General features: G+C 35.9%; 1 protein-coding gene across 1 annotated transcript in view; it reads right to left on the bottom strand.

The window, feature by feature from the left end:
* ARP5 (actin-related protein 5) overlaps positions 1–23,955 on the bottom strand; it is a 234,318-nt gene that overhangs the window by 12,775 nt on the left and 197,588 nt on the right. Inside the window, exons 7-8 of the mRNA XM_089798325.1 lie at positions 23,586–23,695; positions 23,376–23,466 (exon numbers count right to left, since the gene is read on the bottom strand). Coding sequence (XP_089654451.1) covers positions 23,376–23,466; positions 23,586–23,695 — 201 coding nt within the window. The remainder of the gene's footprint in view (positions 1–23,375; positions 23,467–23,585; positions 23,696–23,955) is intronic.

The following is a 23,955-nucleotide window of genomic DNA, read 5'->3' as shown; positions in this document are numbered from 1 at the left end:
AATCTCTCACCTCTTGCCACTCTAACCTAAAACTCAAGTATGTCGTTAATCTATAACTTCCTCTTGGTAACCTAGCGTGAGCTTATGGAGTTATGCGATGCACCTGTATCCAAAAGACATATATATGCTGCCCTCTAACAATTCCCTTCAAACGAAAGGGATGTCCCATGGGATCACTAGAAAGGGATGCTATGATAGGAGGCTGTCCCTAAGTGCATTCTTTCTTTCTCTATCTAGGTGGTCGCTCCTCATTTTCTTACTCATCACTACCATCATCACTGCCCTCCTTTTGCTCATCCTCTACCTTTAAGTGTAGCTCGACATAATGTATTTTTCCTTTGCCAAGGCATCTATGATCCGGTGTCCATGGTTCTCTACAAGTGAAACATAGCTTCTTCCTCCTGAGTTCATTTCGTGTCTCAACGTCCATCATGGAAGGTGCAGCCTTATGCTGGTTCTTGTTCTTTTGGAATGAGGTGGACCCTTTGTAAGGTTTCTTAGGAGGTTGTAATATCGAAGAGGGCAATTCTAGATTGTGTGCGATCTTAATAGCATCATCCAAAGTGTTTGGCTTAAGTACCTTAACCAAACCTCTATATCTATCCCGTAATCCCTCTGTAAACAACATTACCTTACATTGTTCTCACATATCTGGAACCATCATTGAAATCCGTTGAAACTCATCAATGAAATCACCTAGAGATCCACCCTGTCGTAACTGTGCTAAATCTCTATAATAGACCTCTATATCCTTACTGTCAAAGCGAGTGATCAACTTAGAGCTGAAAGTCTCATAAGATGTAATGAGACCATGATCCTAGGTGACCAGCCCATGATGCCACCAATGATATGTCACTCCCTCTAAATGCATCGTCGCAAATCTAATGGCTTTTGTCTCCGACATGGGCTTGAGTGTTAGGTATGTATCCAGCTTGTGAATCCAAGCTCTCGCTTAAGTCTTACTGCTGCCGTCAAAAGTAAGGAGAGATAATTTGTTCATAGCATGTTTCAAGTCCCTATTTTGTGCTCTCGACCTCCTATACTGTTGATCAGCAAACATATCCCATTCATCGTACATTGCCCTAACGTTATCCGGCAATAAGGTTGGTGCTGCAGGTGGTGCTACCTCTTCCTCCGCATTAAAAACGGGCATCAAAGGCCTGTCAGTGTTCCGTGTGGGGGCCCTAGCAGCTCGGGGTGATCCTGTCACACTACCACCTCCACTATGATGGCTTGGGGCTCCCCTGTTAACCGGGGCTAATTGCTACATAGTACTTGCAAGTTGTTGAAGCCCATTAGCGATTTTATTCTGCCTATCTCGAATAGCCCGCAATGTTTCTCTTCTCATTCTTGTTCATTCTCATTATGAGCCATTTGATTGTTTTGCACTAGTTCAATCTATTCAACCTCATTAACCTATTCAACATATTCCAAAATTTAACTCCTCATCCACTGAATAACTATCCTCTATGTCAATCTAATATGAAGATTCTGCGTGTTCAAGTTGGAGGTGACTAAATTTGTAAAGTTTCATCCTCATACCTAGCTGTCATTTTTCCTGTTTAATCCAATCTGTTACATAATAAATTTCCTACAAGTTGGCAAGACTTATGGCTCTGAGACCACTGTAGTAATCCTTGTTGTCTCACATCAAATTTCTCAAGTTTGGGCTACGGTCATTTTGTCAAATGGTTTGTGATCCCAGCATTACACTAGTTTCACTAAAATACCTTTTAACTCCAATAATGCAGCAAGGATGATTCAAGAGTTCATATAATGTGAAAGGAAACACACTCAATGATAGTGCTTAAAAAAATGGCATTAGATTTAAACTCATAAACAGACCTTGTTTGAATGCTGAGTAAAGAAAGTGGAATACATTCATATATTCCTACACATGATTCAAAACATATAATAAGAGTTATCAAATCGTAAACAAGGAGATGCTGAACCTAGTACCTTGCGGATGTTTGCATGCCAACCGTATTTCTTTGATCACCCAATGTATTGTATTCCCACGTATTCCAGCTCGACTCACTGATAAGACCCGACTGGTGAAGTGTTGACATAGTTATGTCTAGTGCTTGTAGGGGTAAAACGCCTGCACTACTGTTATGGCCACGCAATATAGAGAATATTGGTATTAGTATCGACTCTTCCTTCACTTGTAATAGGTATACTCTGTCTCACCACCCAACTGATAGTCATCAACCAGAGTTTTGCCCAATAGTCATAGTCATGACTGTAAATGTTGATAAGGCGCCAATAGAACAAAGGAGAGTCGTGACTGGTCTAGTGCCGTTAACTAACTAGTGAAAGCTACTTCCAAAATCCCACCATCTCCTTCCAAATGATCTGATTACTACTGTAGGTTATCACTATCACTCTCGTATTCCTTCAATACACTTTAAATGTAAAGGATATCTGGCCCACGCTCTCCTCAATTGATATAACCAAAAACTCGAACATACCTATATTATGTTGTCGTCTCCATGCTCATAGTAGTTCTATTGAGCTCACAGATTTCTCTGCAGTCTTCTCACTTGAAACCTGTTGAAATATCCAAGAGGGTTGGGGCTATGTCCAGCTTCTCTAAATTTCCTTAAGGGTTTTTGTCCGTAAGAAGGTACAATCACATTTAAGCAACCATTCAGGATTTGAATAATAACATACATTCATGGTGTCAATCCCAATGCAACTGCTTTCTTTTATAACCTCAAAATGAGGGGAGATGCGAACAACTTAGCAATGTGGGATAAAAGTCTATTTCGTCTTTTAGTCACTTCAGTTATTTTGTCATAAAGTGACTTTAAATAATAAAATACTTTATAAAACAATTCAATTATACAATGTGACTTTAACCTTATAATCTCCCACTTAAAATCTCCTCTATTGAAACCAAAACTCCCGTGACTGGTTGGCATCCTACAACAAATGTTGTTAGCCTATCCAGATGGAAAGATAGACCAACTAGCGTGGAGAAGGGGACATTATAGTTTTCTGGTATTATTAATTTCGAATGTATTCTTAATAGTGGTGAACATCTCATAAGCTATTTTTAGGCTTGATATTGATGGGAGTATCTGATCTTTGACAGAATCTATAATGATCTCCATAGCTTTATTATTATGTCTTTTCTAAGTTGTTTTGTCTGGATCATTCTCAGGCATAGACTTATCTACCTCTATTTATCCTTCTAACTCCATTTCTCGAAGGATAATCATAACTCGTATTTTCCATGATGCAAAGTTGGAGGCCCTTCAAGTCTGTCTTCTAATCTTACATGATTTACCATAGTTTCAGATTGAAGATAATTTTATTAGATTTAAATCTGAATGTGACTGATTGTGATGCTCTATCAATTAGGCTCCGATACCATGTAAATGTTCACAAGATCTTTGATAGTGTAAGTTCATAGATTTCTGATAATAATTAACAGTAGGTTTGATATAGAATTGGACTGAATTGAATCATATATATATGAATAAGTTGTTGCAGTGAACAATTTAACTTTCAACCAAATCTGTTATATGCAATAGTCCTTATGTAACAATGAATTCTGAATATAAGTTATGAATGCTTGATAACTACTGATCGCTGCTGAAGGTAATATGAATTGCCGTGGTGATTGATTCATTTTCCATCGGCAGCAACCTATATATAATGGCCAATAGTCATATCAAGTAGAGACATGACTCTATGTGGCTATTGCCAAGTAGGGCCATGTCCCTACGTGGCATGACTAACCTTAATTATTCATGATCTAACAACCATTCAAAAGGTGCAGATTGTTAACAATTTCAATAATATTGTTTTGACTTTATCGGGTATAACAAGAGAGCTTGATCAGATTTTATATATATATATATATATATATATATATATATATATCAGTGTAACGAGACTCTGCGAGTCTGACCAGGACTCTACGAGTCCAAGGCAAAGTCCCAATTTCCGAGGCAATTGGCCTCTGGACTCTGCCTCAGCCGAGAATTGGCAGAGTCCACATGGACTCACCGAGTCCCAAGCCCAGGACTCTCACTAGCAGCAAACACTTAAAGTGCAAAAAAAAAAAAAAAACATTGACTTAAGTTGGACTTTTCTGGTTCTTATAACATCTAATTGACCTAAAAAGGTCATTCCACCATTTGCTTATGCTTGTGATAGAGAGGAAAGAGTTAAAGAAGAATATTGGGGTTTTGAGAGAAAAATCAGCAAACTGGTTGGCTCTCCCATATCGATTGCTGATAGTTTGTGCAACTTTGTAGTTTGAACTTAAGCACTGACAAGAGCTTAAGGAAGCATTTGGAGGAGGCTTCTACAAATTTACTTGCATTTCCATTGGTTGACTTTGTGCAAATTTAAAGAGGTAAGCAACAAGTTGTATTTCTTTGTGTTGTTTTGTAATATGTTTTACATTCATATTTTTTATTTCCCATTTTGTATTTGTTTAGTGTCTACTTCTACTCTCTACTATTTAGAATCTACATTTATTCTAATTTATGTTGATGACAAAGTAAGAAGGCCCTAAAGTTTAAAAATCTGATTTGATGCTAACTTTTTTCTATTTATAATATATTCATATTGCAGCAGGCTAGCAGCAAACACATTGAAATTTGACATAATGCCTCAAGGTGAGGGAAGTGGAACTAAGCCCGCAGTTAACCCTAATGCAGACCCAAGTGCAATAGCAAGAGATGGGGCTTGGAAACATGCCATCCCAGGGCACAAAAAGGGAGTTGTTACATGTTGGCATTGCACTGTAGTATATAATGGGGGAGGAATAAATAGATTGAAGTTTCACCTAGCACATATACTTAGGCGTGATGCTAAAAAATGCAAAGATGTACCCCAAGATGTTATGAGAGACATGCAAACTCTTCTAGTGGAAAAAAATGGAGAAAAAAGAATTGGAAAAGAAGCAACAAGAAGAAATGGCACAACTAGCCCAATAGGGATCTTCTAGTTTTCATCTCCATTATCCCCTACTCTACCTACAGATGCTACTGCTTCTACGAGTGTGACCATTGGGCCTCACATTCATGAGCAACGATCGACACTTGATTCCATGTTTGTTCCATGCATGGCTCCAAGTTCACAACCATCGCTTAAGAGCATGGGTTGGAACAAGGAGAAGCATAATTATGCAAAATTGGCACTTGGAGACTCTTAATCTATAACAACATTTTATTCAATGCAGCAAGGTACTTATTTATTTAAATTTAAATTTATGTCTTACTTCTCTTGCTTTCAACTTTCAAATTTCAAGAGACAATAATATGCTTATTTTGTTTATTTTAATTTATATTTTGCTTTCAAACTTATTTATAATATACTAATTTGTTTAACTTTAAATTTTACTTTATTTGTTTTAGGTCCCCTTATTGGCAAATTGCAATCGATGTTGTTACTGTTTGTGTTCCGGAGTTCAAAGCCTCCAGTGCTGACGAGCTAGGACGCCGTATTTTGATCCAAAGAGTGGCTGATGTGGAAGGTGCAATCAAGGAGCAGCGTGAGGTGTGGAAGACAATGGGTTGCACACTCATGACTGATTGTTGGATTGATAGGAGTAGAAAATTCCTCAACTTTCTTGTCTCCTCGTCAAGTAATTGTACTTAGAGTCTTAGACATTAAAAATTTAGAAGTAGAACTTGTACTTAAGTAATTAAGTTTATAAATTATGAATTTATAAATTATGATTCATCATTAATCATTATACTAATTTGTTTCTTTTTCTTCAGGTGCCACGGTTTTTTGGAAATCAATTGATGCCTTAGGAAAAACAAAGAATGTTGAATATCTTTGTGAGGTAATGGATGAAGTGATAAAGGACGTGGGTGAGGAGAATGTGGTGCAGATAGTTACAGATAATGTGACAAATTATGTTGCTGCAAGAAAGCTTCTTACGGAGAGACACCCTCACATATTTTGAACCCCTTGTGCTGCTCACTGCATTGACCTCATGTTAGAGGATCTTGGTAAACTCCCTTAGATAAAAACAATTATAGAGCAAGGAAGGAGTGTATGCAAATTCATATATAATCATACATGGGTCCTCAACCTCATGCGGAAACACAATGAGCAAAAGGAGTAGTCTCGCCGAGAGGTCACTAGATTTGCAAACAATTTTCTCACATAGAAATTTTTGCTTGATTGAAAAGGAGGTTTGAAATGCATGTTTGTTAGTGAGGAATGGATTGCATTATCATATGCAAAGACCACTGCAGGGATTGATGCTGTTGATCACATTTTTTATGAGGCTTCCTTGTGAACACTGATTGCTGATATTGTCATGGTAATTTTCCTTTTTGTCCTCATTTCAACTTTATTTTTATGAAATTATGTTATAAATTATTGTTCATTTTTTAAAGAAAAAACTCAACGCTGATTATTTCTCTTCCAACTATCATATGAGTTCCTATTTGTAAAGCCGTTTTTTGTTCTCCTACGAACTGCTGATGGAGAGAAGCCCTCAATGGGCTACATTTATGAGGGCATGGATAGGGTGAAGGAGGCCATTCACTCTTTTTTTGCAAGAAGTCAAGATAGGTATGGGCCTATGTGGGATGTCATTGATAGATGTTGGCACAATCTACTTCACAGGCCTATACATGCAGCGGCCTACTTCATTAATCTAGCATACCAATTCAGCCCACATTTCAAGGCTGATGATGTGTGGAGCAGCCTCTACGATGTTGTAGAGAGAATGTCACCTAATTCAAGAGTTGGAACAATTGTAGTCTGTAAGATTGAGTTGTTTAAGAAAGCTCAAGGAGACTTATTTGCATGGGAGTTGTGCAAGAAAAATAGGACAGAATTGATGCCTAGTAACTTTGATTCTACATCCTAATTTCTAATTCTATTACCATTTTAGTTTAATAAATTCAAAGTTATTGATATGATTTAAAATTTTCTTGTTTTAGATGCATGGTGGGAGATGTTTGGCACAAAGGTGCCAAATTTACAGAGGATTGCGAATCGCATCTTGAGCCAGCCATCTAGTGCATCAGGATGCGAACTTAATTGGAGTCTATTTGAGCACATACACTTGAAGAAGCACAATAGGTTGGCAGTGAAAAGATTGAATAATCTTGTCTTTGTTCACTACAACCTTCGCCTTCGCCATAGATAGATCCTTGGCACCGATTGTATTAGAAAATGTTGATCCACATGCAGAGTGGAACACAGAGATTGTCGATCCTGTCTTCAATGATGAAGATGTGGAGTGGGTAGATCAAGTGGGTCGGGAGGCTGAGGTAGTAGCGATGGCAGTCGAGGAGGCTAGAGCATGAGGAGATAGAGTGCAGGACCCTAAGGCTAGGAGTGATGGATCTGAGTCTGATGATGAGGATTATGTGGGTGAGGATGAGGTTCAGCTTTAGCTTCAGACACAGAGAGAGAGGATGGCTCTACAATATTCTATGACTTGTCTTAGGCGAACTCGTAAGAGGACATAGACTACTACGAGCCTTAGTCTTCTAGTTATTATTTTGATATATGTTTTGAACTTTTGATACTATGGATTTCATAATCCATGAATATTGTAGACATTTGAGTCTTTGACACTGGAGTGACACTATGTTTATTACTTTAAGTTTATATTTTATAGTTTATAACTTTATAGTGTTATTCAATTTTTTTCCTTAAGAAATTAGCTTTTATATTTATGTGATCTATGCAAAATTGTGTGTATTAAGTAGCTTCTATTTATCTCAATTATTGTGTATTTGATGTTAATTAACTGAAAGATGCATGAAACAATCTTAAAATTCTTTAAAATCTTTGAATTTCGTGGGTTTTTCAAATTTTCGAGTCCTTAGAGTTCGATCGCTGAGTCCAAGCTCGAGTCGGATTTTGACTTTCCGAGTCAGAGGCAAGTCCGAGTCTTATAACTATGATATATATAAATCCTTATTGTTAGGGTTTGACAGATCTGGAACAATATAAGAATAAACAATTATATGCAAAAAATAATAGAAGAAAACACAAAGAACACAGATAACACACAGATTTAATGTGGTTCACCCAAAACTTGGGCTACATCCACCTACACAGCCTTCAACCTTTCTATTATTCAGCAAAAATGTTGACCAACATTACAATGCATTATGCATCTCAGTCACTTATAACAGCGTTTTAGGGCAACCTCTAAAATCGAACATTTTAGGGTTTTTTAAATTGTTGCGTTTTAGGACTACTGGAGAAGGCACCACAACATCAACCCCCACTACATGATCAGTCGCCACAATATCAACAATCTCCCACTTGGAGACTAATCAAGCTCCACACCAAACAATCTCCCACTTGGAGACTAAAACCAGACGACAATGTAGTATGTACAACTCCCATTGGATAAAAGACTTTGCTGTGTATTACCTCCACTATCATCAGTCAAGAAGCCCAATAGAAGCTGAGCAAGAAACCAGCTTCTCCTTGGGGACTACCTTTGTGAACATCTTTGCAAGATTTTCACTTGTGTGAATCTTTTCAAGTCACAATCGATCATTTTCCAAAATAGACCTTATAAAATGGTACCTAAGTTGTATGTGCTTTGTCCTTGAACGAAAACCAGAATTTTTTGCAAGATGAATGGCACTCTGGCTATCATTGTACAATGGGTGATCTTCCTGCTTCTAACCCAATTCCTCTAGAAAACATTGTAACCAAATCATCTCCTTGCTAGCTTCCGTAGCAACTACATACTCAGCTTCAGTGGTTGAAAGTGCATTAACCTTCTGCAATCTAGAAATCCGACAGACTGCAATACCCCCTATAGTGAAAACATACCCTATAGTACTCCTTGTATCAATATCTCCTACTAGATCAGAGTCAACAAATTGACTCAGAGTATAACTGGATCCTGTGAAACATAATGCCTTTATAGTGGTACTTTTCAAATATCAAAGAATCCATTTGACAACATTCCAATGTTCCATACCCGGATTGCTCATATACCTGTTGACAACTCCCACTGCATGAGCAATATCTGGCCGTGTAGATAACATTGCATAGATCAGACTACCAACTGCTAATGAATATGGGATGTTAGACATTTTATCTACATCTTCCTGTGTCTTTGGGCACATTTCCTTAAGTCAATTTGGAATGACTAGCCAAAGGTGTACTGACTGCTTTTGCATCCTATATATTAAATCTTTTCAACACCTTTATCTACTCACTTTGGGACAAACTCAAGGTTCTATTTTTCTTGTCCCGTGTAATACTCATACCAAGGATTTGCTTAGTAGCACCCAAATTCTTCATAGCAAATGACCTTGCTAATTTTTGTTTAAGTTCATTTATTTGTTGCATATTAGACCTAGCAACAAGCATGTCATCAACATAGAGTAACAAGATAATGTAACTCCCATTATCCAATCTCTTAAAATATGCATAGTGATCAGAATGACATTTATGGTACCCTTGTTCAGCCATGAAACTATCAAATTTTAAATACCAATGACAAGGTGCCTGCTTTAGGCCATACAGACTTTTCCTTAACTTGCACACCAAACTCTCCTTACTCTTGACCTCATATCCCTCTAGTTGCTGCATGTAAATTTCTTCCTCCAAATCTCCATGGAGAAAGGCTATCTTGACATCTAGTTATTCAAAATGCAATTCATCTATAGCCACAAGGCTTAGTAAAATTCTAATTGAAGTCATTTTTACAACAAGGGAGAATATTTCATCAAAATCTATACCCTTTTTCTATGCAAAACCCTTTACCACAAGTCTGGTCTTATACCTTTTCTTTCCTCCATCTTCCTCCTTCAACCTATAAACCCATTTGTTAAGCAAGGTTCTTTTTCCTTCAGGTAGAGGGACTAAGTCCCAAGGCTTATTTTTCAACAAGGAATCCATCTCCTCTTTCATGCCCAGCTTCCGTTGTTGTTTGGCACCCACCTGCATTGCTTCTTCATATTCTTCTGGTTCACCAAAATCAATCAATAAAATGGAATACAAAAGAGAAAACCTTTCAAGAGGTCTACTTGACCTTGTTGAATGTCTAACACTTGTAGGAGTTTGTGGGATAACCTGTTCTTGCTGAGCGTCAGGTACTAGCGGCTTTTCAATTTTAAGAGTCTCATCCAACACCACATATTCTTGTTTGACCTATTCATACTTCTTTTCCTGCAACTGTTCTTTATACATGACCTTCTTATTGAATATAACATCTCTACTTCTAATTATTTTAAGATTTTCAAAATCCTGTAAGCAATAAGCATAGTCATCTACTCTATATCCAATGAGGGTAGATTTTAGAGATTTAGCATCAAGCTTGGTTCTATTTTCTTTATCAATATGGACAAAAGCTTCACAACCAAAAGTTTTCAGGAATGAATAATTTACCTTTTTTCCAGTCCATGCTTCCTCTGGAATACCACCATCCAAAGGGGCTAAAGGTCCTTTGTTTATCAAATAAACAACAGTGTTTACAGCATCTTCCCAGAAATGAAGAGGCAGACCAGCATGCAATCTCATGCTCCTTGCACGTTCCATGATTGTCCTATTCATTCTTTCTGACACCCCATTTTCTTGTGGGGCTCCTGGAACTATCTTCTGCCTTCGAATTCCATTAATAGAATAGTAATCTTCAAAGGTTGTGCTGCAATACTCACCTCCATTATCGGATCTAAGACACTTCAACTTCTTTCCTGTCTCATTCTCAACCAAAGCTTTCCATTTCTTAAATATTTCAAAAACATCATATTTCTATTTCAAGAAATACACCCATGTTTTCGTGGTTGAATCGTCTATAAAAATAACATAATAACAAGAGCCACCAAGAGATGATACCTGAGTTGGTCCCCATACATCTGAATGCACTAGACTTAACTTCTCACTCTTCTTTTCTTTCCCAACTCTAAGAAATCTATCTCTTTTTTGTTTGCCATAAATACAATTTTCATAGAACTCTAAATCAACATTTTTCAATCCTGGCAATAGATTTTTAGAGTGAAGGATTTTCATTCCTTTCTCACTCATGTGCCGAAGCCTATGGTGCCACATTTTTTAATCTGTTCTTGCAACGTCTATAGTAGCTTTCCCTACATTAACATTATCTGTAGCAGCTAAGGTAGAATAAGTGTTACTAGTACACAGATATATTGTGCCTACCTTTACACCTTTAGCTACTACTAATGAACCTTTAGTGACCTTCTAGATATTGTCTGAAAACATGACTATGCATCCTTCACTACCCAGTTGTCCAGCAGAAATTAAATTTCTTCTTAAATTAGGGATATGCCTTACCTCCTGCAGTATCCAATCATTTCTATTTGGCAACTTGATCTTTATTTTTCCTTTCCCAACAATGGGAGTAGGGCTCATCATCACCCAAATATACCTGTCCAAAATCACCTTGAACATAATGTTTGAAAATATTTTCTATGGGGTGTAGCATGGAATGAAGCCCCAAAATCTATTACCCAGGAATCATTAACATTATCCAAACATAAGATTAAAGCATCTTGTAAAGTATTACTTGCAACATTAGCTTCCTTACTATCATCTTCATTTTCATCTCTTTGTTTGTTTTTCCAAGACCAACAGTCTTTCTTCAAGTGACTAGGCTTTCCACAGTTTAGCAATCTTTCTTTCCTTTAGATTGAGAACGTCCTTTCTTTGACTTCCCTTGTGACTTGTCATGCGAAGGCACCTTTCCTTTTTCCCTTGTTCTTCCTCTGTTCTCCACATTTAAAGTGGAACTTGATGAGGTTGAAGTTTCACTTGTGCTTTTCCGTCGCATTTCCTTGCTTACGATAACACCAACAACTTCATCAAATTTCAAAGTATTTGAACCAGAGATAGAGTTACTTACAGCCATAACCAAGCTATTCCAGCTTTCTAGCAAAGAACATAAGATTAAGAGAGCTCTAACCTCTTCATCGAATGAAATTTGTATGGATGACAACTGGTTGGTAACTGTGTTAAATTTATTTAAATGATTCGCTATAGATCCTCCCTCACCCATTTTCATATTAAACAAATGCTTTATAAGAATTACCTTATTCGAACCTAAGGGTTTACCATATAACGTAGCCAATGTCTCCATTAGCTCTACTGTCATTTTTGCCTTTGATATGTTGAACGTTACAGACGGTGCAAGGCACAGTCGAATAGATCCTAATGCCTTCCTATCCAAGATCTCCCAATCTTCATCTATGATGGTTCCCTGTTTCTTGGCTTTTCCTTCTAATGGCTTCCACAGATCCTTTTGATACAGGTAATCTTCCATCTGCATTTTCCATAATTGGAAATTCTGGCTATTGAATTTTTCAATCTTGAATATAGAATCCTCCATTGCTCCCACTCAAATCTAAAAGTCCTGTCAAACTATAACAACAAACCTTGCTCTGATACCAATTGTTAGGATTTGACAAATCCAAAACAATATAAGAATAAACAATTATATGCAGAAAACAATAGAAGAAAACATAAAGAACAAACATAACACACAGATTTAACATGGTTCACCCAAAACTTGGGCTACATCCACCTACACAACCTTTAACCTTTCTATTATGCAACAAAAATGTTCACCAACATTACAATGCATTATGCATCTCAGCCACTTATAACAGCCACAACATCAACCCCCACTACATGATCAGTCACCACAATATCAACACTTCTGAATTAAATATACGCGAAGTGCATATACAAAGAAGATCTCAAAATGACTCACTTCCACTGAAACTATTGTCTTTAAACATATTATTCATTTGGCATTTGAATGCCTCCAATTTGCATGAATATTTCAATTTAAATTTGAAATTTTTGCAGCCAACGATTACAACTATAATTATGGCTCCCACCATGATCCATTTGGGTCAGACTTAATTGATTAATTTCTTTTTTAAAATACTTCTAAATAAAATTTGAATTTATTGAAAGACTTATATTTTTTATTTTTATAAATTTAAATTTTTTAGTTTTAAGTATATCTTTTATTTTTATACTATATCTAATATTCGTTTCTTATACACAACTTTTGAAAATCTCGTATCTCGTCACATTCTCATTGCGATTCCATTTCTTGTTTCTTGTTTCTGGTAACATAGCTGTGTACTGGGAGTCAATATTGATTCTGAAAATTAATGGTTGTGGATTTCCATATTTTAAAGTGGAAACAACTAGGAATACAAGATGTCTGCACCCCTGCATTTATATAGCCAGAATTTTATTTTATTGTTTTGTCTTGTACATGTTTCTAGCACAAGGACCAAGGTTATAAACCTAAGAAATATTTCTGGTAAAATTCAATGACAAATGTAACTCAGCCAAGAATACATATTTTTTAAAAACTAGAATAAATGCAGAACTGGTACCTAGAAATAAAATATATAACAAATAATTGGGGAGAGAAGGGGCACTGATATACAGGACTGGACAGGACATGCCAAAAGAACAAAATAGTAGATGTGTAGCCAGCTTTTAAAAATTTGAACAGTTCATAGGAGCAACTTTGTTCTGGGGAAAAATCAACAAAAAAAAGTGTAAGTTTATTTTTAAATGGAGAAAAAACAAGGAAAATAATAAATCTAAAAAATGTATATTTTTATATAATTTATAATAATACTATATTGATAATAAAATATTATAATTATTAATTATATTAATATACTATATATTATAATAAATTAATATATGATATAATATAATATAATTAATATATTCAATTGCACAATGCCGGAACTGTAAAATTCTCTCTCTGTTAGGGCTCATTCCGGCAGCAATGGAGGATGAAATCAAGGTTTCTCTTCATGGTAGGAGGGCTAGAGGTGCTGGAGATGAATATTGCTCGATCTTCTCCTGAGGACAATAATTGTATTCCCTTAGTCCCCTTTTTGCACACAGCTCCCACAACAAGAGTTCACCAGAATTATTATAGGCACAAAGAACTTGATGGCCTAGGGTTCGCGCATCAGCCTCCATCTAGGATGAAGATGGGAGAGAGGAATGATTGGTGTCCAAAGATGGGAGGAGGAGGAATTGAAGGCCCTCTGGATCAGATAGCAAGGATGCAAGGTCAGATTTGTCTCAGCACTATAATTTTTTGGCTTCTGCACCTTCAAATGCATTATCGTTTGCACCTTCTAAGGCATTCAGGCCATATTACTGGTGCCCCTTTCAATATGGGGCTTGAAAAGGATTTTTTTCAGAAAATTAAGCCCTTTTCACTAAGTACGATCTGATTGGCAGATCCAGTGGACTTTGGTCAAGCCTGTCTCAGCTTCACCAATGGATTTCAAATAAATGACATGTCATGTTCGCTTCTAAATATAGGATTCAATAATAAATTATGAAAGAATAATTTATTTTTTGTTTAGTTAAACAAATGGTCAAAAGACACAATGGAAAAGTTGTGTCTCCCTCAAACATGAGGTATAAAAGGGTGAGAAGAAAACCTCATTTGAGGTAAAAATAGAAGGAAGAAAGAGGAAGCATAAGAATTAAGGATTGAGGAAGAAGGAACCAATGGGAAGAAAATAAGGAAGCAAATCTTTTAAAATGTTAAGGGTTGTGACCATAGTTCAAAAAAATGGCGAAATAATGCCAAAATCGCAATATTTCGCGAGCTGCTATGCTGGGCGATTTAACGACAGATAATATCAGCTACGAATTTTTAATAAAACCACCGCGAATTTATCTGAAAAAACCACCAAATCGCGTGCTTAAATAAGACAAAAATCGTACAAGTAAAAAGTCAAAAGGTTGACCTAAATATTATTTGAAATGGTAACATTTTTGCCTGCGTAAGATAGGGTTTCCCACAAGTGTTTCTAAGGATAAAGCAGAAGGAAAGTCATGGCACAGCACATATACAACGATGTTGGAATCCAATAGACGTCTTCAATATGCCCAAGTTGAAGTCACGGGAATAATGAAAACACAAATAAAACCCTATATAGAATATAATCAGTCAAGGTAATACTATAAATTTTAAATCTAAAAGATTTACATTAAATTTAATTTTTATTAAGTTAAAAAAATAAATATAGTAAATTTAATGTATTTATTTAAAGTAAATAGTAATATAGTAAATTTAAAGTATTTACAATTTTAAAGACAAAAGTAATTTAAGTTTACTGTATTTTAAATTTAAAATATACTTTAATATTGTTTTATTTTCATTTTTAGCAATATATTTTACAAATAATTATTAAATAATAGATTTATATTATAATATATAATATATTAATAGATTTTAGAATATTTTAAGAAATTTTATATTTTCAAATGTTTGATAAACGTGCCAATTTATTGCCAATTTTTTCGCCGAATTTTTGCTGATTCCGAGTCTTTCAAAAATTTTGGGCTGGCCGAGGTATTGCCAATACCGAGTTTTCAAACTATGGTTGTGACCAATGGAAAAGGGCAGACACGGTGAGAGGTGTGACCCTTCCTCACAGAAGATATAAAAGGGGAAGAAGGATCAAATTTTATGGAGGAAAGGAGGAGAGAAGACTTAGAGCAGAAGTATAAAGAGGGATTTGAAATAATAATTGAGAGGGAAAGAAGAAATTAAGATATGTAGATCAAGAAGAATATCATATGCAGGTCTTAAATGGGATATGTGCACATTTGAAAGCAGTAAAGACAGATTTGAGAATATTGAAGAGACAGCAATTGTCAAACAGATGAATCTTTTCATAACCAAAGGGTGTAACCCTTTCATAAAGGCATTAACAAATGAAAGAGGGTGACTCACTAAACTCAAATTAGATATAAAAGAGAAGAACATCATTTGAGAAGGGAATCCAAGGGAGATTGAGTTGGGACATAAATATATTAAAGGTAATGTTGCAAAGCGCTAACTCAATTGTTATGAAGGTGGCCACCCCTTACCAATAATGTATAAAGGAGAGATCATTCAAAGAACTCAAAGATAACTTATCTTTCATCACCGAACAATTCATCAAATTAGAAGTCACTCAATCATCAATCATCACTCAATAAAGTACATATTCATTCAATCATCATTCATGTGTATATCAAATCTCATTCACAAGTCCATCAAACATCAATTTGGAATCAAGCAACAGTGTTACTTGGGGATTGTCACTGGCTTGAAAACATTCATTCCCGTAACGAGGAAGTTTGCAAAATGGAGGATTGGCCAAGGGACGACCCCACCCATCCCCCAGGGAAATGCATTAAAATGTCATCAAATAAAGAAAAAACGCTAATTCTGACTAGCTCGTTTTTGGTCGATATGTGGACCCCTCCACCATATATATGCTAAAAGCTCAGAATTGTGACTTATACATTGCATGTTATGTTTTTATTAAATTTATTTCTTATCATAGCATTTCTGAGTTTCTCCCATTCACAGCAGCAGGAAGGGTTTGTGTCATTGTAGGAAGGAAGAGCTTGGAAGAGGTAAGTTTAGACATCTTTCCATCCTTCCATTTTTCATTTTTTAGCAAAGCTTAAGCTTGAAACAGTCAGTCTGTTCTATTTTATTTTTTGCACTATTTCAGTTCATTCTTCAATCTCAAAAACATACAAAATGAGTAGCAGTGAGGGTAGTAACAGTGCGAGGGTTGTGCAGCGCGCCAATTGAAAATTATCTAACATCACTAAAATCGCTCTCTCCCTCTTTCCATCCCACTCCCACTCCCACACTAATAAAATAATAATTAAATATTCTAAAGAAGGTATGCGTTGACAGAATATTGATTTTTCCTATATTTGACTTATACAATTATAAATTATTACTGGCCAAGTAAATACTAAAGGTTGTACAGCAATAATAAGATGAATTGTATTAAACATAACAATATTCAAAGAGGGGGTTTTTGCCTTACATGCAGTCGATGGCAGGGTATGACGAGAATTGTGCCCTTCAGTTTGTCAATGGGTGGAACGACCACAAGGTCACCATTAATGGAATCGCTTTTCAAGTTAATGAGGAAGTAATTGCCATGGCTACTGGTCTTTCAATGAAGGGGAAAAAATGGAGAAAGCTCACCAAAACCATTGATGAGGCCAATTTGAGTAGTTTTTTTGCAGAGGATGAGGAACTAGTGCGCTATAGAGGAGGATTTAAGAGGGATAAGTTGCCAGCTCCATGGGACGATGTTTGCCTAGTGGTACTCATGAAATATCTTATGTTGGAGGGCAAGTTTGATATTTGCTACTACTACCACTTTTCCTTATTGAATCATTTTAGAAATAGGGATTTTATTTCTATCCCATTTTTTCTGCTACACTCTCTAGAGGATATGGTCAGTGATGTTAGGGAGAAAAGGAATAAAGGGCATAACTTCACCATTACCCACTAAGGCTTAATCTTTCGCCTGTACCAATTCCATCTTGCCCTATGCCCCCCTAGGGTGGTGGTGGTTGATAACCAGCACCACCGATAGAATTCACCCCCAAGTACCAGCACTGGTACCAGAATTCAAACCCCTCGACATTCCCCTTGTTGAAGATAGTAGCTGTGATAGAGATCTTTATCTCTGGAAATCTGGACGTTATTATCGTTATTGTCATCTTCAACTAAAAAGGACACTTAAGTGTAATTTGTAATTATAAATGTAAATGACATGTGTCATTCACATGCATTGAGGCATGAATATTCGAAGAGTCATATATTATTATAGGAGTTATGAGAAACTCAAGAGATATTCGATTAGAATATGAAGAGTCTCTTCTATTTGTTATATATTCGCATCAAGCGATAAGCATTGTACACTTGAACTTTCATTATCAATAAAGATATATTTTGTTGTGTGGCTGGGTTTTTCCCTTCACTCTAGAAGGGTTTTCCCAAGATAATTTTGGTGTTCTTTGTTTCTATTTTCTCTCTTTCTTATTGTTGGTTATATCTTCATGCATTTCTAGGCTCTAGTTTCAATACCCCTAGCCGTGAAAATAAGAAAAAGAAGAAAGCTGATATGGCTGTGGAACAAAAGAGTAGTAAAAAGATTAAAATGGAAAAACCTGTGGAGGTGGAAGAGGAGGACTCAGAGGAGGAAGTGGGGGGCAAAGGCTAGGAGAAGATCTGGAAGAATTGCCCAAACCCAGGCTAGGTACAAGCAAAAATCTATCAGGGTGGAGGAGGTGGAAGAGGAGAGCTCAGATAATAATGAAGAGGAGAGGGAGGAGGAGGATAACTCTGATTCCAAGAGAGAAAAAGAGGAGGAGGTTGAAAAAATTATTAACTCAGCCTACAATTCTATTGACAATGCCCAATTGTCGGTTGACAATACCTAGGTTTTGGCTAGTAATGTTGTTACTACGGAGACTACCCATGTTTTGGCCAGCTTCACCCTACAACCCATTACCTTCTGTGAAGACAATAGCAAAGTGGACACCTTGCCCATTACTATTTCCTCCTCGGTCAAGGATAAATCTAAGGTTTTTACTAACCTAAGGGTTTTGCAGAATGATAACTAGGTTGAAAAAGCTAAAGAGGAAGCTAAAAAGATGGGAATGGCAAACAAGGAGGCGACCGAGGAGCAATTGGAGTTGTATGTCAAATTGGACAAGAGGGTTAAAACTTTAGAAGGGTTCTTCACCTTCTCTAAATTTGGCCTAAAGGTCACCCACGCCACTGTCACCACCCTCCAACTGTTGGCACAGGAGAAAGAGGAAATTGGAATGGATATGGAGGATCATAAGCTCCTCTTTAAATTCTTTGCGGATGATTGGGCTCGGGTTTTGTTGGCTGCAAAGGGAAAGGATAAAACTGAGAATTATGTTTCTTAGTTTTAAGGGATCCTCGGATCCAAGTTTTTTTATGTTATGTTAATTTGTTGTTACTGGTTTTGCTGGTTTCCAGTTGTTGCTCAAACTCGAGTTGGCCTGGTTGTCCAACAGTTTTTATGATGAACTCTAGTAGTATAGCAGACTTATTAGACTTCTATTATAGTTTAGTTAGTTTGGTTCATAGTAGCATGTTGGTTAAGTTACATGCATAGTTTTATTCTAGTTATGTGAAATTTTTGTATGTTTTTACTCCAATAATGTTCTTTGTGGGTCTCTGCTGGTAATGTGCTGGTCACCAGCATTTTGGTTGTAAGGGCTGACCCCCTTGTTTTTGGTCGCTTTTTATTTCAAAAACAATATTCAAATGAAGAAATAAATTATCAATTAATAATAATAATATATTTAGTAATACTAATTACAATTATTAAATTATAATAATAGTAACTTCTATCAATTATCCCTTGCCTTACTTGGGTCAGCGAATGCTAGTATGTAAAATAATAAAAACAGATTGTAAGCAACTGAATTAAAGTAGGGACTATTCCCAACCGAAGCATCTAAATTATTCATAAATATTTTGAAAACTTACAATAAAACAAATCTTAAATAAAATAAATAAATCAAATGTGAGATTCCAGACAATTACATTTAAGATATCATATAGATAATAATTAATTTTTTCCTATATTACTAATGACATCTTAACCCTAGTTTTATTCTGAATAGCTAATGATATCTTAAGCCTAAACAATTATAATTATATTTAGATAACAATATTAATCATTTTATTTTATTATGCCAAGCTCTTTGACATGCGATAAATTCTCTCCCTTGTCTATTTTGTTGTATGACTTTTCTTTTTTCACTCATTGTATCTTTGCCTATTTTTTTATCACAATGTTTTAGTTTGTCATCCAAAATGGTCGTTTGGCGTGTGCCACCTAACAACTCTTGGAAATCATTTACTTAGATGATTTGACAATGCCATCACCTTCCTTATCAAGTGCACAATCATCTAGGCCTATGTCATCCACTATTGGTACTAGTCATATTGAGACAAGAGGAAAGAGGAAGATGAAGGGCGGTGATAAGGGAGGAACAATTGAAAGTATGTTTAATCCACAAGCATGAGAAGTTACAAAATCATCCATTGCTATGCCATTGCATGTGGCCCATTCCTCTTATTTCAAACAAATGGTGAAAGATATAGCCACTATGGGTCCTTCATTCACACCAATTGTTGATCATAAGCTCTAAACTACCCTCTTAGACAAAGAGTACTCTAAGATTAATGTGTGGTTGGAGGATATGACGGACTTGGGCGATGACAGACTGCCCTATTGTGATATATGGCCACTATCTAAAAGTTGTAGAATTGTTCATGAAAGCATAAGGACATTGAATTCCAGCTCACCATTTAAAAAGATAACATATAAGAGATTGGGCCTCTAATGTTGTTCGATCATCACAAATTCAACATGTGTGTGCAAATCAGCTGGTTTGATGGTGGAGGTTTCTTACAAGAACATCTTTTGGACCTCTTCTTGTGTTTTAAAAGACGCAAGGAAGATAGATTGGGTGAAGCAACTGGTGTTAGAAGCTAGAGAAGTTCAAATGCCCCTTTGCAACCACTGCACCCCACTCACTCTTGTAAGATCCTTCACAATGAAAGAGTTCCTTAAACCTGCTGAGACAAGGTATGCCAATTTGAATTACTTCATTTTATTAAATCAATAAACTATTTAAATTATTGTTACATGTGTTTTGCCATTACATTGAGCCTTACATATATTATAGGTATGCCACTTGCTATAAATTGATAGAAAGGATGCTTGAGGTGCATGAACCTCTATGATTGATGGTGGTAAATGTAGAGTGGACCCCGTAGTCTAATTCTAGCTGTACTGAAGGGAGATCAGTCAAGCAAAAGATACTTGATGATAGTTGGTGGACAACTATGAGGTAAGTTATTGAGTCTATTTAAAAATTAAAAATAAATTTTAGTCTTTAGAAAGCTGATTTCATATTAAATTAAAATTTCTAATCTGATTATAAATTTATAATTCTTTCAGACTTTCTATTTGCATTTTGCAGATATCTTTACTCTATCATCTCACCCATCACAGATGTCATTAATACAAATTCTCCTAGTCTTGGAGAGATAGATAAAGAAAACAATTTTGGCTTAAGATCCTACTTTGGGGTTTATATGAACACCAGATTAGGCCCATTGTAATGTGGAGGTGGAACATAATGAATACCCAGCTTTATATAGCAGCTTACTCTCTAAATCCAGAATGGTATTTCCATGTGATGATCCATATGTATTAGATGAGTTTTCACAAGCCATTGATAAAACATTTTCAGGGGAGGACGTTTCCATACTTTGCACACAGTTTCTTGACTTCACAAAACTTCATGGCACAAAAAGATCCTATCAGATGGTGGATGTGGCATGGAAGCAATGGAACACAGTTGAAGGTGCTCGTCTCTCACCTCCTTGCCAGATTGCTAGTTCCTCTACTGCAAAAAGGAATTGGTTTCCATATGCCTTCTCTCATCCCATCCATGTTATTGCTGTGCCCCTCACCACCATGCTTGAAGGTCCTCCCAATCTTAGCCAATTTGAAGTTGTTGTTGGTGACGCCCTTGACTCAGAGGGCTCTTATCCCTTTATGGATGATTTTGATGATGATTTTGCTGACTTTTTTGACCTTGATGATGTTATGGATCCTTTTAAGAAATGCACCATCCTTTTTAAGAAATGCATCATCTCCCAAACTATTACTGACATCTCTAAACCTAATATCTCAATCAAAAAACGCAAGGATCACAACTCCAAAGCAAATAAACTTTGTATTAAAGGTTGGGACACGGTTGATGAAGGTACCCGGTAAACAATGGGCACCCTCCTTTGTAGGAGCAGGGCAAAGGGATTAGCAAAAAAGGCTTGTTGAAGATTCCCAGAGTGGTGGTTGATTATCCAGATTTGAGTTGCAGTAGCAATTTTTTAAATTTCGTATTCTCTGTCTTGAGTGCTTAAAAAATTTGAAAGTCACCTTAGGTTTCTTGAGCTAGAACAGCATACTTTTTGCTTCCCGTTCCTGGGGCTAAAGCAATCTTATTTTTTATTTGTTTACTATTACGGAAATAACAGGTTTTGACAGAACCCAAAACCCCTTTTACTAAAGATTCTTACATAATCGAATACACCACTAAAGGACCAGAAAATAACCTAAGATAAAGAGGCTGCAAAAGAAAACCACAGAGATAGTGACAGCTAAAGACCAACAAAAAACACAAGACAGCACAAATAAACCAGAAACCCAAAGAAGAGGGGCACCAGCTAAGCCAAGTTCTTGCGAGTCACAGCCACCTCAGCTTCCAGTTGGCTCATGTTCAGACCTGCATTTTTCAGGTCTTGCAGATCAATCAAGAAAGGGGGTCTTGCAGGTCTTGCTTTTTTATTTGTTATTATATTAGGAATGGGCTCAATCCCACAACTTGACTACAAAAAAACATTACTTGGAGGATATGATTACATATAGGACGAGGAAATAAATCCTCTTCAATATAGTTCATTACACTTAGTGCATATCAAGTTTAGTAATTCGTATTCAATTAAAAATAGGAAGACCTATATTAAAGGTGTGTTCTTAATGTAAATGTAATTATTTATAACTATTTATTTTTTCGTGATGCATAAGGTTTTATTCAATACTACAAAACTCTCTATGAAATGCTATAAGTGTACTTGGATTAGGATCCACTTTTAGTCAGTGCAAACAGAAATGTTTGAAAAGAATACTATTGATTTTGGATCAGCGTTGACTTCTAAATCCAATACAATAGAATATCAAATCCAAGAGAAACACACAAAGATCACATGCACAAGTTTCCCTGTTAAACATAATTATTGCTGCAAAGAACGCCACTTGGATTGTTGGTTAACTCTGAAATCACGAGATTTGAAGAATACCTTATGCTTTTGTATTGTGTGATTGTAATTACATTGGAAGGACAGCAAGTACGTTTCATTTGTTACATAATTGTTAATTTCATATGATCTTATTTTGCATATCATTTAATAAATTGCATTGAATTAATAGTAGTGGTGCCAAAATACCAACACATAAATATAGTTGATATCTCAAAAGGAAAATGGCATACAATTAGCTTTAATAAGCTAAGCAACAATGGAAATAGTGCTGTTGTAGAATTGATGGTGTGAATATCAACTTCTGATTTCATACCTTAAGCAATTTAGAAATCACACTGCTTAGTATGTGCACTCATGGAGCCCAACTAAAGAATAATACCAATATATGTAGGAAAAAAATTCGAGTTCTTTGTTACAATTGAATAGCTTCAACAAGCATTAGAAAGTGTTACAAGCCTAAAAGGTGAAAAATAAGCAGAAAATGAATAAATTTTTGAATTATAAATGAAATAATGAAATTAGCCAATACAACGGGCTATGATTGTGATGATGAACACAGGTACAAATACATAATTGAAAGAATAGAAACTTTAAAAAGAAAGAATCGTGTGGATTGTAAAATTATACTGCTAAACATACAATTCGTGATAGAATAGAAGACTCTATATTAGAAATATAGGCAAATTATTTATGAGAAGAACTTTCTTTCGACCTGAAAAATCTGCAGCTCAGAACTGTAATCCTCTGCCACATAGCAATGCTCCTTTTTTAGTTCCTCAGCTTTCTCCATAGTAATGCTGTCACTGTTTGAAATTCATGCAGAAGCTTCATGTTTCATACCAACAAGATATAGAAGGTTGAATTCAAAAACAAATGCAATATGAAACCAAATTGAAGACTTCAATGTGATGCAAGTTCTCACCGGTAATAGGGATACTGAAGCAAAAGTAATTTATTCATGTATTCGGTGATATGAGATCCTCCAATGTTAGTTCTACAACATGCTTCCATGACAGGCTCACCCCTTAGAACCTAAGTACAAAAATCAATACCAAATAAAAAAAAATTTAAAATGCATTCTGAAAATACAATGAAACTGGCTACTAAAGCATGTCTTGTTATGCCCTGAGATAAGAGAAAATGGAAAAGAAGTTACCAATCAATTATGCCTTTCATGTTATTGGTAAACCCCTAAAATGTAGAAAAATACCCAGAATATTTATATAGCTTCTATTTATGAAAACTGGGATGGTAAAAAATCAAAAAGAACGGATGATACAATAGTAATGAGT

The sequence above is a fragment of the Cupressus sempervirens genome, chromosome 8 (genome assembly GCF_028749045.1).
Source record: "Cupressus sempervirens isolate cs-2001-9-10 chromosome 8, ASM2874904v1, whole genome shotgun sequence".
NCBI classification, from domain to species: domain Eukaryota; kingdom Viridiplantae; phylum Streptophyta; class Pinopsida; order Cupressales; family Cupressaceae; genus Cupressus; species Cupressus sempervirens.
Note: the sequence above shows the minus strand (reverse complement) of the source record. Positions and strands in the feature narration are given on the sequence as shown.